At 37.0% G+C, this 12,295-nt stretch overlaps 2 protein-coding genes across 6 annotated transcripts; both read right to left on the bottom strand.

Moving 5' to 3' along the window:
- Positions 1 to 773: 773 nt before the first annotated feature.
- LOC125210932 (uncharacterized) lies at positions 774 to 4,254 on the bottom strand. 5 transcript variants are annotated; one of them, XM_048110573.2, is made up of 6 exons: positions 4,131 to 4,188; positions 3,777 to 3,827; positions 3,188 to 3,357; positions 1,543 to 2,563; positions 1,242 to 1,363; positions 774 to 1,153 (listed from the first exon to the last, which is right to left on the bottom strand). In XM_048110573.2, the coding sequence occupies exons 3-6, from the start codon at positions 3,319 to 3,321 to the stop codon at positions 1,045 to 1,047; spliced, it is 1,386 nt and encodes a 461-aa protein (XP_047966530.2). In that variant the 5' UTR covers positions 3,322 to 3,357; positions 3,777 to 3,827; positions 4,131 to 4,188; the 3' UTR covers positions 774 to 1,044. The 5 variants fall into 5 exon arrangements, with proteins under 5 accessions (XP_047966530.2, XP_088923447.1, XP_047966529.2 ...); XM_089067321.1 differs by lacking the exon at positions 4,131 to 4,188 and adding an exon at positions 4,012 to 4,097; XM_048110572.2 differs by lacking the exon at positions 3,777 to 3,827 and having other exon boundaries at positions 4,131 to 4,254.
- A 672-nt stretch (positions 4,255 to 4,926) lies between these two features.
- Positions 4,927 to 8,366, bottom strand: LOC125211478 (SEC12-like protein 1). The gene is made up of 10 exons (XM_048111295.2): positions 8,083 to 8,366; positions 7,858 to 7,955; positions 7,397 to 7,529; positions 7,204 to 7,295; positions 6,574 to 6,673; positions 6,426 to 6,498; positions 6,201 to 6,321; positions 5,635 to 5,754; positions 5,355 to 5,425; positions 4,927 to 5,257 (listed from the first exon to the last, which is right to left on the bottom strand). The coding sequence occupies exons 1-10, from the start codon at positions 8,242 to 8,244 to the stop codon at positions 5,067 to 5,069; spliced, it is 1,161 nt and encodes a 386-aa protein (XP_047967252.1). The 5' UTR covers positions 8,245 to 8,366; the 3' UTR covers positions 4,927 to 5,066.
- Between the last annotated feature and the right edge of the window lie 3,929 nt (positions 8,367 to 12,295).

The raw sequence follows: 12,295 nt of genomic DNA, 5'->3' as shown, positions 1-12,295 counted from the left end.
AGTCAATGTTCATGGACTGAATTAAGCAAGACTTGTATGGAAAAGAAGGCCAAAAAATATTCAGCCTAAATGATGATAATTTGACTAAAAACTAAAACTAATGTGATTGTGCATCCTAACAATAGTTATCACTATCGACAATATAAAACTACTAACAGTTAAAAATTTAATACCTATAAGAACATTGTTTCATCCATTCATTCAAAAATCATAATTCAAACTAGGAGTATATCATTTGATGAATCATAATCCTTGTTCAATCTCAAAACTAGTTAAACGATTAAATGAAAAGCTATGCAAATTCCACGCTGCCAACTCATTTTATTCAATTTGATAAATGTTTATGAGCTGGGGACATGCATACTTCCATTAAAATAATTTTTCATTCTCATAATAATAATTAGTACAATAATTTATTTTAAATCTTTCTAATGCACTACTCCATATTGTGTCTTCGCTTCCCGCCCAAAACTTCAAAAAGTGGGTTTCCATCTTTCTTTCTTTTGCCTATTATTTTTAAATGCTCTGAATTTTATAATGAATTTAGTAGCTTTGATATGTTAGTAGAATTATTTTCTGAGGAAAGAATGTGGGGCTTATATTTATCACAATAAATAGCTAAGAGAAGAAGAAATTTATGGTGCATGGAATCATGTGCAATCATTGTGTATACAGCGACATGTCCCTTCAAGTTCTTGTTAATTGTATTAATTCTCCCACTAATTACCCGATAAATTTAATTACTTTTCAATTTAACAATTTGACAAAAATACTAGTACTACTTAGCATTCACTATATACATCTCCAATATTATACCAAGATCATATGACTAGTAATTTTACAAAAAGCATTACTGGTCAAACATCTTCTATTCGAACATGGCAGAAAATAATCCCAGTGAAAAAACAGACCCATATTCTTGAATTCAAACAGATCACTAGCAACAAACAACAACTCTATGGAGAGCATCACGCCACCACAAACAATCTACAAGGCTGACCAATATCAAGAACTGCTCAAAGGAGAGAACGGAGAAAATGAGAATTACTCGGTCCAAAACTTCACAAACGAAGAGATGATCGACTTCACTAATGCCAGGAGCGGATTACTTTCAGGTTGAGGAGAATTCCTTGCTGCTCTATCCCAAGTTTCTCTGCCAACAAGAATAAAACAGGGAGATGATGGGAAGGGGTGAAGGCATTTAGAGACTTGAACAGTTTGGGAAAATAGGAAAGACTTACAGATTGATTCTGTCCAGTGTGGGATTGTTTCCCTTTGCCACGTTGTTATCATTTCGATCTCTGGATTTTCCTACAACTGCAGTGGAGTCCTCAGAGATCAACGTTTTGCTAGAACTGCTGGCCTGCAGGAGACAACGTAGTTTAAGTGACGATGCATCAGAGGCATAGTTTCAAGCTTGAGCTAACTTGCGGTTTATTTTATAAATTCATGGCAAGAATAGAGAACCAATAACACATCCTTAGAAAATTCATCATGTGGTTATGTATATGTACATGAGCTTTTTGAAAAATATAAACATACCTGAGCACCATCAGGCAACGAAACCTTGGACGCAAGCTCTCCAATGCTACCTGTATCAAGCTCATTGGGTTTGGCATTTTCCATTGATGGGCCTTGAAGATTAAGCACCACTTTTGCATCCCTGTTTTCACCATTCACTTCCACTGTTGAATCTGGATGCCTATTTTCGTCAGCTTTCTTACTGACAAAACTAGAAGAGCTCTGGGTAAATGTCTTCTTTTCTTGCCACATTCCCTTATCTTCAAGCGTTTCAGCTGCCTCTTGTTGTTTACCAGATTCTCCAGCCATTTTGTCAATTGTTGTAGGTACAGGCCTCAACGGAAATGTTTCCACCACTATATCGGAGTTAGTATGAGAGTTAACAGATAGAGACGATTCTACAGTTTGAGCTTCGAGTTTCTCTTGATTCAGAGTCTTGATTGCTGTGGGCTCATTATAAATTCTTCCCCCAAATTCTTTATCCTTGAAAACTGTGTGCTCGTTCTTAACGTGATACTGCTCATCACTAAGCATTTGACTCCCTTGACCCTCATCAGTATTTTTGTTATGATCAGCCACCACGAATCCCTTCACAATATTTTCCTCAAGGTTGTGACTTTTCGTTTGAGGTGAGTTTGAAACCTCTTCCATGTTTTTTTCTCGATAATGACTAGGTACATGATAGCTTTCACTTGTTCGATCAGAACCTCCATTTTGCTCAGCCAACTCATAAGATTCACTGAAAGATGTAACATTTTCTGCACTCGAAAACGGAATCTCGTTGGGTGCAATGTGCGTTACCACATCACCTCTATCTGATACTGACAAGTCGACAGTTGGTTCCATTGAGATAGATCCTAATGGATGCTGTTCCAATAATCCGGAAAGGCCATGTTCTTCTTGAGACACTTTAGGAGGGGCTAAGACTCGATTTTCTTGAATAATCTCTCGAACAATCTCCCTGACTGTATAAAAAGAACCACCAACTTCTTTGTGTGTCAGGTTGAGGGATGGGAAATTCCCATCATTTGAATTCTGATATCTGAAAAGCAATCCAAGTTTAATATACTTGAGTATGATGAGGAAAAATGAGAGAAATGGGAATCAATCCACCATCTTTGAAAATTTTAACTTTAAAAAGATGTTATGTGGTCGATTCTCAAGTCTCTCCAGACAAAACCAGAGTTAAACATTTTGATTTATCGAGCCCTATCAACTGGTCAAACACTGCTTCTGTGGTGCTAAAATCTTTTCTAATACTAATTTTTTCCTACACATTTCTGCAAGTAATAGAACGAAAAAAGGCAGTAGGATGGGTAAATGACTGTTTATTAAACTTACAGAGATGACACTATTGAACATATATATGATCCAAAAACTACAAAACATATTAACATTCAACATGAGATAGTATTAAACAAGTAGCACATATTCTCTCTTCGAGTTTGAATCTTGTTGCCAAATGTGGGCTGTGTGTTAGCCCGTGCTCCTAAATTATGCTTGCTTTTCTCTCATCATTTATTTCACAGCTTAAATTGTCCACATCAAATATTAAGGGCCTGATAAGTCATTTTGAAGAGTTTCTAATTGCCCTGAAAATGTCTAAAACAACACATAAAAAAGATGGAAGGGGCATAAGAGAGGAAGACAGTATGCTGATACTTACTTCTTTATAAAAGACTCAGCTATCAGCTTCCTCTCCTCTTTTGACCGTCTAACCCGGGTCTTCTTCCCACTGGAGTCATTGCTGGAGGCAAGAGCAAATACTTGCCCAGCCCAGCCAACCTTGACGGCTTGCATGGCTTAGACACACACAGCAAAGCCAGAGAGTAAAATCTGAAGAACGTGATGCGAGGGTCTGATTAATAATAATCTTTACAATAGAGACACGATGAATACGAAGCACATATTCTCTCATCAATTACAGAAACTTCATTTCTCCACAGATGGCACCTTCCTACTTATACAATGCAATAAGTCTAAAGAGGAAGTCTACATCCTACAACTACTCGTGCTTCAAATCTTCAATTATAAGGGCGGAAAAAGGGAAACAATCAGTCACTGAGTTTTCAAGGACTGCAACTGCAATCAACTACATTTACTAAGCTCAAACCACGCCCAATGAGTCATATGCACAATGTCAAGAATCTAAACAACCAGCGCAAAATAGAAAAAAATGAAAAAAGAAAAAGAAGCCAACAGATAAAACAAATCGAGTGAATAAGATAGCACGAAATAAACAAGAACAAATATACCTTAAAAAAGCATCTAAAGCGAGATATGCAAAAATGAAGCTCAATTAAATCCTGAAAAATAGTAACAAAATCAACATAACTAGAATCTCAGTGTTTGCATTTGTTCTTCTCCTCCCCACATTTGGACTAATTTCAGCATATTCGCAGAGAAATTCCACCAAAAATGGGAAAGCTATAAAACATTAATCCAAAGAGGAAAAAAAAAAGCATAAAAAATCAGTCGAACAAACAGTACAAGAAGATGAAGAACGAAGAGGCGAGCTAAGCATGTGCCCAGATTTGAACAGGAGATGAAGAAAAATGCGAGCCAGGATTGAAGAAAACGATCGAAATTAGCAAGTTGAGAAAGTTTACCGGGAAAGAGTAGATTTGTGGGTTTTGGAAAATCGGGGTGTGAAATAATAAACCCTACCAACTGTTTCTCATTTTAATAATAACATAGTGTACTTGAAAAACATAATGTAGTAATTAATTAAATAACAGTATGTTCTTGAATAGTACTACTAGTACTTAATTCGCAATGATTTAATGTACATATGGTTTTCTTCTTCTTCTGTGGATCCATAGAGTCCATTTTTCTTTTCTTAATTTGCAAACTTAAAGGTAGGGGAAAATAATACGACTCGAATAATTGTCCGAAATTATAGTTTTTTAACCATATACTATTAGTTCTTATTTATTACGACAAGTCTTGTAAAAATATATTATACCATAAACATTTATATTACGTGACAAAATTCGAGATGGGGTTTATCTGAATCTATTTGAATCTACCATTATTTGGATTTCCTACTATATGGAATATACCAGTACTTTGTTTTTTTTCTTTTAGGTGAATCCTCATAAAATTAAACGGAGTATTAGGCTATATAAAAAACTAATAACTAAAGCTATAAACTAATCTATTGAAAACTCAGCTAATATTAGTGAGATTTTGTAAATTTTAATTTGTCCTGTGTAGTGTTAAATTTCTCTTTTGGGTGTAACAAAAAAAAATTGTCTTTTGGTATAAGGATTAGTGTTGCAACATTTTATGTAGTTTAATCAAATAGGCTTGTTATAGTAATGCAATTAACAATAAATCTCATGAACAGAGCATTTCAAAAATTCCTTATAGCTATTAACCAAATTAAGATTCCAAATGTCAATCTTTCAGAAAATCATCTCAAATTTCATAGCTGGATATATCAGATGTGGAACAAAGAATAGCAAAGAAAACAGTAGTCTTTACTTTAATCTAAATAAAGTATACTACTTAACTGAACACTCCAGAAGTGACAAATTATGTAGCTAGAATTCAACATAATCTAGGTCCAAATTTTCCGCATATTGCTGATCCACAACAGTTTCAATGACTGGTCGAGCAGCTTGATCCTGTGCAATTGGAAAGTTCCAGAAGGAATCTGAATTCTCAAAGATTACGTAAAATGCAACAAGTGACGCCAGAAACAGCCCCAACAGTAGCATGTAGATTTGCCAATCTGCAAGTAGAAGCAAAACAACGTTAAGACAGTCGATGATCCATGATCATTTCAGTTAAGAGAAGAAGGAAGATGGAGGAGAACCAAATAGAGAGACCTTTCCAATCAGCAGGAACAGTGAGCTTCGTCGCCATCACTCCCCACTCGTTAGAAGTGGTAAGTACTACCCTGCAACGCCAAAGCAGTTGAGTTACTGAGTGGAACGAGTGAGCTTCCGGTGAATAAACTATGTTTGGCAGGTTTGGAGAAGATATTGGCCATCATGATTTATGTCTTATTGCAAAAGCCACAAGTAGACAAGAGATGGATGGGAATCCTTATTGCAAAAGCCACAGGTATATACAATGCATGTTATATTCTCTTTTCCTAAAGCTTACCTTTCACTAGGACAAAACTCCAATGATGTAATTTCGGAACCCAGGTGTTGCCTCTTACTCCAGTGGTGGATCCCCATATTTTTCACTTCGACAACACATATATCTCCATCCTTGCTCCCACTAAGTCAAAAAGAGTGACCGAATTTTCTTAAAGGTAGAATAATTCATACCAATTTTAAAATGAATGAGAAAAAAGGTCTCCAGTCATTACAGATGCAACCGTGAAAAACTCAAAACAGTGCAGTTCAAGTCTCACTAAACCTATATGAACCATGAGATATCCACTATGAAACAGTTCCCAATTGAGAGCAAGTTCCAGTAAAGTTAAAGAAATCTCAAAAGGGTATTGATTGTTCACCACATTATGGCTTTGACATTTGTGCACTAAGCTGCCCCTAGAACTAATGAAGTATATTTGTGTCTAACATAAACAACTTTCGCATTTGGAATACTTCTGTGCATCCTTCCAGAGAGCACATTAATACAGTAGTTGCGTTCAATGTACATAACAAAATAGCACCAAGAAAGAATAGAAAAGGAAATTTAGAAAGAGGCTAAACACTTACAGAGCAAGATATTTTCCATCCAAACTAATAGACATTATCGCAGCTGGTTTTCTAAGTAACCTCTTGTGCCCAATTTTTTTCCACGTGCTTATATCATAAACAGCAGTAAGTGGTTTATTTCCTGCACAAAGGACATCGCATGTCAAGAAAAACTTTACGGGTCTTCAGCTTAATAAAATCATACTAATTGACTGCCTTCTCTATGGATGGAAGATACCACCATACCTCGTTGAACAGAGCAAAATAAAAATGGTTTTGTCCCATCTTTAGAAAACCGGCAGAGTTCAATCTTCTCGTCCTGCAACACGAGCCAAATTAGAACCTCCATTGCATAGTATTTGATGCATAGAACTTATGGAGAAACAAACCATACAGAGTTCCGGGTCAAAGTTGTAATTGGAGTGCCATCACTTGTGTTCCATATTATCGCTGAACCATCAGCTGAGGTTGTAGCTAAAAACTCTGAGTCTAAACTGCAAAAAAGTGATACCAAGATTCAGTATTAATTTATCCATCAAACACTTTAAATAACTTGAAAATAATCCATAAAACCATAGAAGAATAAGAAGAGAACCAAATGAAAAATTAAAATTGGATAGTAAAATGCAAAAATGCAGAATAATTAGTAACATAAATGTAATGTCAAGAGCTCATTCCAATTTCCTAGTAAGAGAATTTTTGTAGTACTCCACTTTTTATGATCCTCAGTTATTGTCATAATAAGCCTATGCATTTCGAGATAGTTGTCTGCTAAAAAAGTAACCTAAAATACACAACCTGCCCATCGCAAAGATGGACCTGATAACCAAAATTGCAGAGTCAAAACAGGCAAAGCGCCATGTATAATACATGAGAGTCCGAATACGTTCGCTATAAGAATGGAAAGAAAACAAAAGGCACAAAGAGTATAGAATAAACTAAACAATATGCAAAACTATCTAAAAGTAAATTAAATGCAAAACTATCTAAAAGTAAATTAAAAATCAACTTAACACTCATATACCTAAAATCCATGTCTTGAAATGATTTATGAGCTCTTGGTTCTTCCAAAATGGCAACCATCTTTGGCCACTCGAATAACCTAAGGCATCCATCCTTCAATTTGAAAGTAAAGTGGAAATACAAGATAAATATATTTCAATAATCATAAGGGCATAAACTCGTATGCAGTAGTATCATGGTAGAAAGAAGCTTACAACTCCACCAGTAGCAAATCTAGTTCCATCAACACTAAAAGCCAAACATTTTTGTAGGCCAATCCCCTGCAGTAGAAGTTGTTCTTTTGAAGTAAGTTTTATTTTGTCTTCCCGGCTATCCAACTCCAACAATCTGCAGATGGTGTGAAGTAGTCAGTCAATATGTAGAAAAGGAGAAGCGAAGTTGTGGTAGGAAGTTACGTGCATTGAAACAGGGACCTGTATCAACTCTTCAGTTTCCAGGCGAAGGGATTAAAACCAAATACTACTACTGAAAATTCTATCAACTATATATATATTCAAGTTCATAGTCCTGAATGATTAACCTAAATTCTCAGTCACATAACAACTCCAATTCTATTTAACATCTATTCCACAAATGAATTAATGAAATTAAAATGACTAAAACAATTTAAAGAAAAATGTATTTTTCCATTTTTCAACAAAATACAATTGCTTACTTGCAATCACCAGCGCTAGTAGAACAAACTAATTCATCTCCAGTGGGATGCACCGCAATAATTACTGGATCATCACCTTCTCCAAGTTCATACTTAGCCTGCACAAAATTCCAAAAACAGTGAAATAAATAAGAATAAACGACAATCAGTGCTCATGATCATCATTTGCATCCTATTCCTAAAATTAATGAAATAGATTCTGGAAAATAGTAAATAAAATTAAACCTTGGGAGAGGCAGAGAGAGAAGTAGTGATAGGATCCCATGAGAAGATCTGGAGAGATGAGGGTTTCGATTTCCCGACTACCACCAAATGCGCGTTCTCCGGCCGCCGAATCCAGGCGGCGCACGTCACTGTCCCCTGCCCAGGAGCATCCACTCCCTCCATTTTCTTCGAGGACGCTAATTGGGGTTTGGTCGTTGGGGTTTTTGATCAATTCGAGATTTTGTTAATTGAAGTGAGTATAATTTGGAAATCGCAACTTTCTTTCCACTCTCCTAGATAATCCTATTACCTCTAGTATGTGTGCATATATATACTCCATATCGGATTTCGGCATGCAATTGGGGAGTTACTAAATTAGAAATAAAAAATGATGAATTCGTAAAGTCAAATTAAATAATGTGTACTTGTGTACTGTCTGGTAATATAGGTTCTAAATTATGAGATTCAGAAATTATTTAACTTCATAAAAAAAATAGAAAAAGTTTTTAATACAATATACATCTTTTTTTTATACTACTATTGGTTTTACTACAGTTGATACTCATGAACTAAGTCTAAAATCTAGTATTTTCCCACAATCTTTATAGTTGATCGGATAAATACAAACATTAACAATTAAATATGAATCTTCCACAATGATTGTGTGAATTTTCTAAGGTGATTATTTCCCTACTGAGATAAATTGTTTAATCTCATATGGATGCATATGTGTCATTTATGAAATAGATGTAATAAAGAATCCCATGTGGACTTATTTCATTTACAAGTAATAATCTATATTGGTTTTGGACCATTGTTTTATAATTTGTATAGTAGTATAATAAATTAGGAGTGTAATGAGTTAGTGGAATATAATGTATATGTATTAAAAATAGTAAATTTAGAATGAAAATTTATTGGCAAACAAAAAATAATGAGACATTTAATTCCGGAGGTAGGGTAATGATAGTTATTAAGTGGAAAATGTTTTTCTTTTTTTTGTGAGTAACATATACGTTGATTAAATAAGGTCAATTTTTAAAAAAGTAAGATGAGTTTCGGTGGTATCATAAAGTGTCTATTATTGAATAAAATATTATTTCCGAATGTTCAACCTATATTAATTTTAATTTAATCATTGGATTTAAATGATCCTTAAATATTACAAGTGGTAACCTTTTGGAAGTAAATGCAAATCTAATGGAGTACATCAACCATCAAATATGCACTAATCCATTTTAATGAGTTGACTTGACTTTTAACTAAACGCAATTATTAGTACAGGACTAATTATTAATTAGACTAGTGGTGCTGCTTTAAAGTCAATGCTTCGCGGTGTAATTGACTAAATCCAATTTGATTGAAGAATATGCGGTTTTTTATTCCAATTCCTTCGATAAACAAGAATATATTGAAATGCTCGCCGTTTTAAAATATAGTTCCAAAACTACGATTAAATATTTTACATTGTATAGTTGCAGGCACAAATGGTTGGATTTTGTGGAGATTTCTGTGTCCTCATTGTTGTTATTGTCAATAGTGGTGTAGTTGCAGCCACAATTTATTTTGTGTTCCCTTTGTAAAGTACTCTCTTCATTTTAAGGAAGATGAACAATTTTTAGGATAACATAAAATTATATGTATTCTTATTTTAAGAAGTTAAAATAGATAATAGTACAAAAAATTGTCAGTGTTTTAAAATAGGAAAGATAATTTTTTAGAAGAAAAAAAGTTATGGCCCGTGAATAGAATATGACATTCAATCCAAAAGTGAAAATGTATCGGACCACGTCAAAATTGATCAAATATCGAAATATTCGTGGAGATCTAACTTGTTAGCAATAACTTAGGCACAGGCCCATTTGCTATTTGATAATCAAGCCCAAATCAAGAATTAAATTACTCGTATAAGGTTAGAAAATTAGATTGAAGGATTCAATTTAGAGAATCAAAATAATTTTGGTTAGTTATTTTTCTTAAATTAGAAAAAGAATAGTAAGGTAAAATATAGTTTGATACTAGTAAGACTAAGAGCATGTATTAGAAAAAACATGGAAACTCGCTATTTAGTTGTGAGATAAGAAATTAGTTGGATAACTAACAACCAAAAAAGAGAATAAAAAAACATGTATCCTATTTCTCAACTATATCTGGGACTAGACTTGGTGGAATTTTAATTAAAAACTTGAACTTTTAAGAGAAAATTCTCAACTCTCAAGGCTTAGATTTTCATAAACCTCATTGCACGGTGCATAAAGTTTCATGTATTGGCATCCCCCATGTTCATGTGGTCGGAATAGGTATTGAGATAAGAATTTTTTGGGATCAAGGGATGATGGCTTATAGAACCCAAGGGACAAGTCATGAGAAGATATCGGCCACAAAAATTGTTTATGTTCGAAGTGCGCAGAGTTTTATGCCATTAGGGTAACTCCGGTGGCGCCCCTCCCACTCGCCCCTCCACTAGTCCTTCCCACAAAAACTGCATGCCACATCAGCACTAGCCCTTCCCATTCCACTGCCACATCACTAGCCCTTCCCACTAGCCCTTCCCACAATTAAATTAATTCACAATTAAAAAAATTCACGGAATTAAATTCGACACAAATACAAACGGGAAATACGAATATTTCATTAAAAAAAAACATACATCATTCGAAAAAAAATTACATAGTAGATAGAAAAAAAAAACAACCACATCAGTGTCCACCCCTCCGCGTCCAAACCTCTTCGATGATATCCTCCTGAAGTCGAATATGGGCATTTCTTTGCCGCATGTCGGCAAATGCGCGCAACGGCTCAACCTCTCCATGAGGTACCCCCATGTTCACATTCGCGGTGGCCACGCCGTGGCTTGGACCGGCACCCGTGTCATCTTCGCTGGTCGACTGAGTCAGTTTGTCCCCTTCACTTTCAACAATCATGTTGTGCAAAATGATACACGCGTACATGATATCGCCGATGTTGGGAATATACCACTGCCGTGCCGGACCCCTCACCATCGCCCATCGACTCTGGAGCGCACCAAATGCGCGCTCAACATCCTTGCGCGCTGCCTCCTGCCGGGTCGCAAAGTAAGACTTCTTTGGCCCGATCGCATGCTTGATCGTCTTCACAAAGACGGGCCAGTTTGGGTATATCCCATCCGCCAAATAGTATCCCATGTTGTGCTGGTTGCCGTTGGCGACGAAACTGATGGCGGGACCAACGCCATTGCACTGATCGTTGAACAGGGGCGACGACTGGAGGACGTTGATGTCGTTGTTCGACTCGGCCACTCCAAAATAAACATGTCATATCCACAGCCGGTAGTCAGCTACAACTTCAAGGATCATCGTGGGAAGCTTGGCTTTGAAGCCGGAAGTGTGTATCCCCTTCCAGGCGGCGGGGCAGTTCCTCCACTCCCAATGCATACAATCGATGTTGCCCAACATCCCAGGGAACCCGTGCACCGACCCGTGCATATTAATTAGCCGCTGGCAGTCTTCGGGGCTCGGACGCCGAAGATACCTCTCCCCGAATATCGCTCTAACGCCCGCGCAAAACTCCAACAGACACTCGACGGCTGAAGACTCCCCAATGTGGAGGTACTCGTCGAACATGTCGGCCGGGCCTCCGTACGCCAGTTGCCTGATTGCGGCCGTACACTTCTGTATTGGCGTGTGTACGGGTTTGCTAGCCGCATCCTCCCTGATCCTGAAAAACTCGTACCTTCTCTCTAATGCACCAACGATATGCATAAACAGAGGACGATGCATCCTAAAACGTCGGTGGAATAAGGCATCCCCAAAACGCGGCTGCGGAGCAAAGTAGTCCTCATACAACCGAATATGTGCAGCAATGTGGTCCTGGGGTACATGCCGTCGGCGATGGATCGGCCGAGGCACGGCCGCCGCCGCTGCTGCCTCTGCCGGAGCCGTCGATCAATCGCCTCTTGCACAGCGAGATCCAATTCATCATCACTATAACCATCACTATCACTAGCGTCTCCGCCACTACAACCCGCACGACTACTCGCCATTATAGATAATTGAAAAAAGAGGTTAGAGAGAGAAACTTGTCAACACATGTGGTGCGAATGAAATGAAGCTGGGGGAGCCCTATTTATAGAGTTTTTTTTTTAAAAATAAAATTAAAAATTCAGGACGTCCGACCTTCGCCACAGTGGCGGACGTCCGGTCGGACGTCGATGCGAGGGGCGAGCCCATCCGACGGGCACTCAGGACGGGCGTGG

Source organism: Salvia hispanica, chromosome 3, assembly GCF_029641045.1.
Source record: "Salvia hispanica isolate PSC_SH4W2 chromosome 3, Shi_PSC_v1, whole genome shotgun sequence".
NCBI classification, from domain to species: Eukaryota; Viridiplantae; Streptophyta; class Magnoliopsida; order Lamiales; family Lamiaceae; genus Salvia; species Salvia hispanica.
Note: the sequence above shows the minus strand (reverse complement) of the source record. Positions and strands in the feature narration are given on the sequence as shown.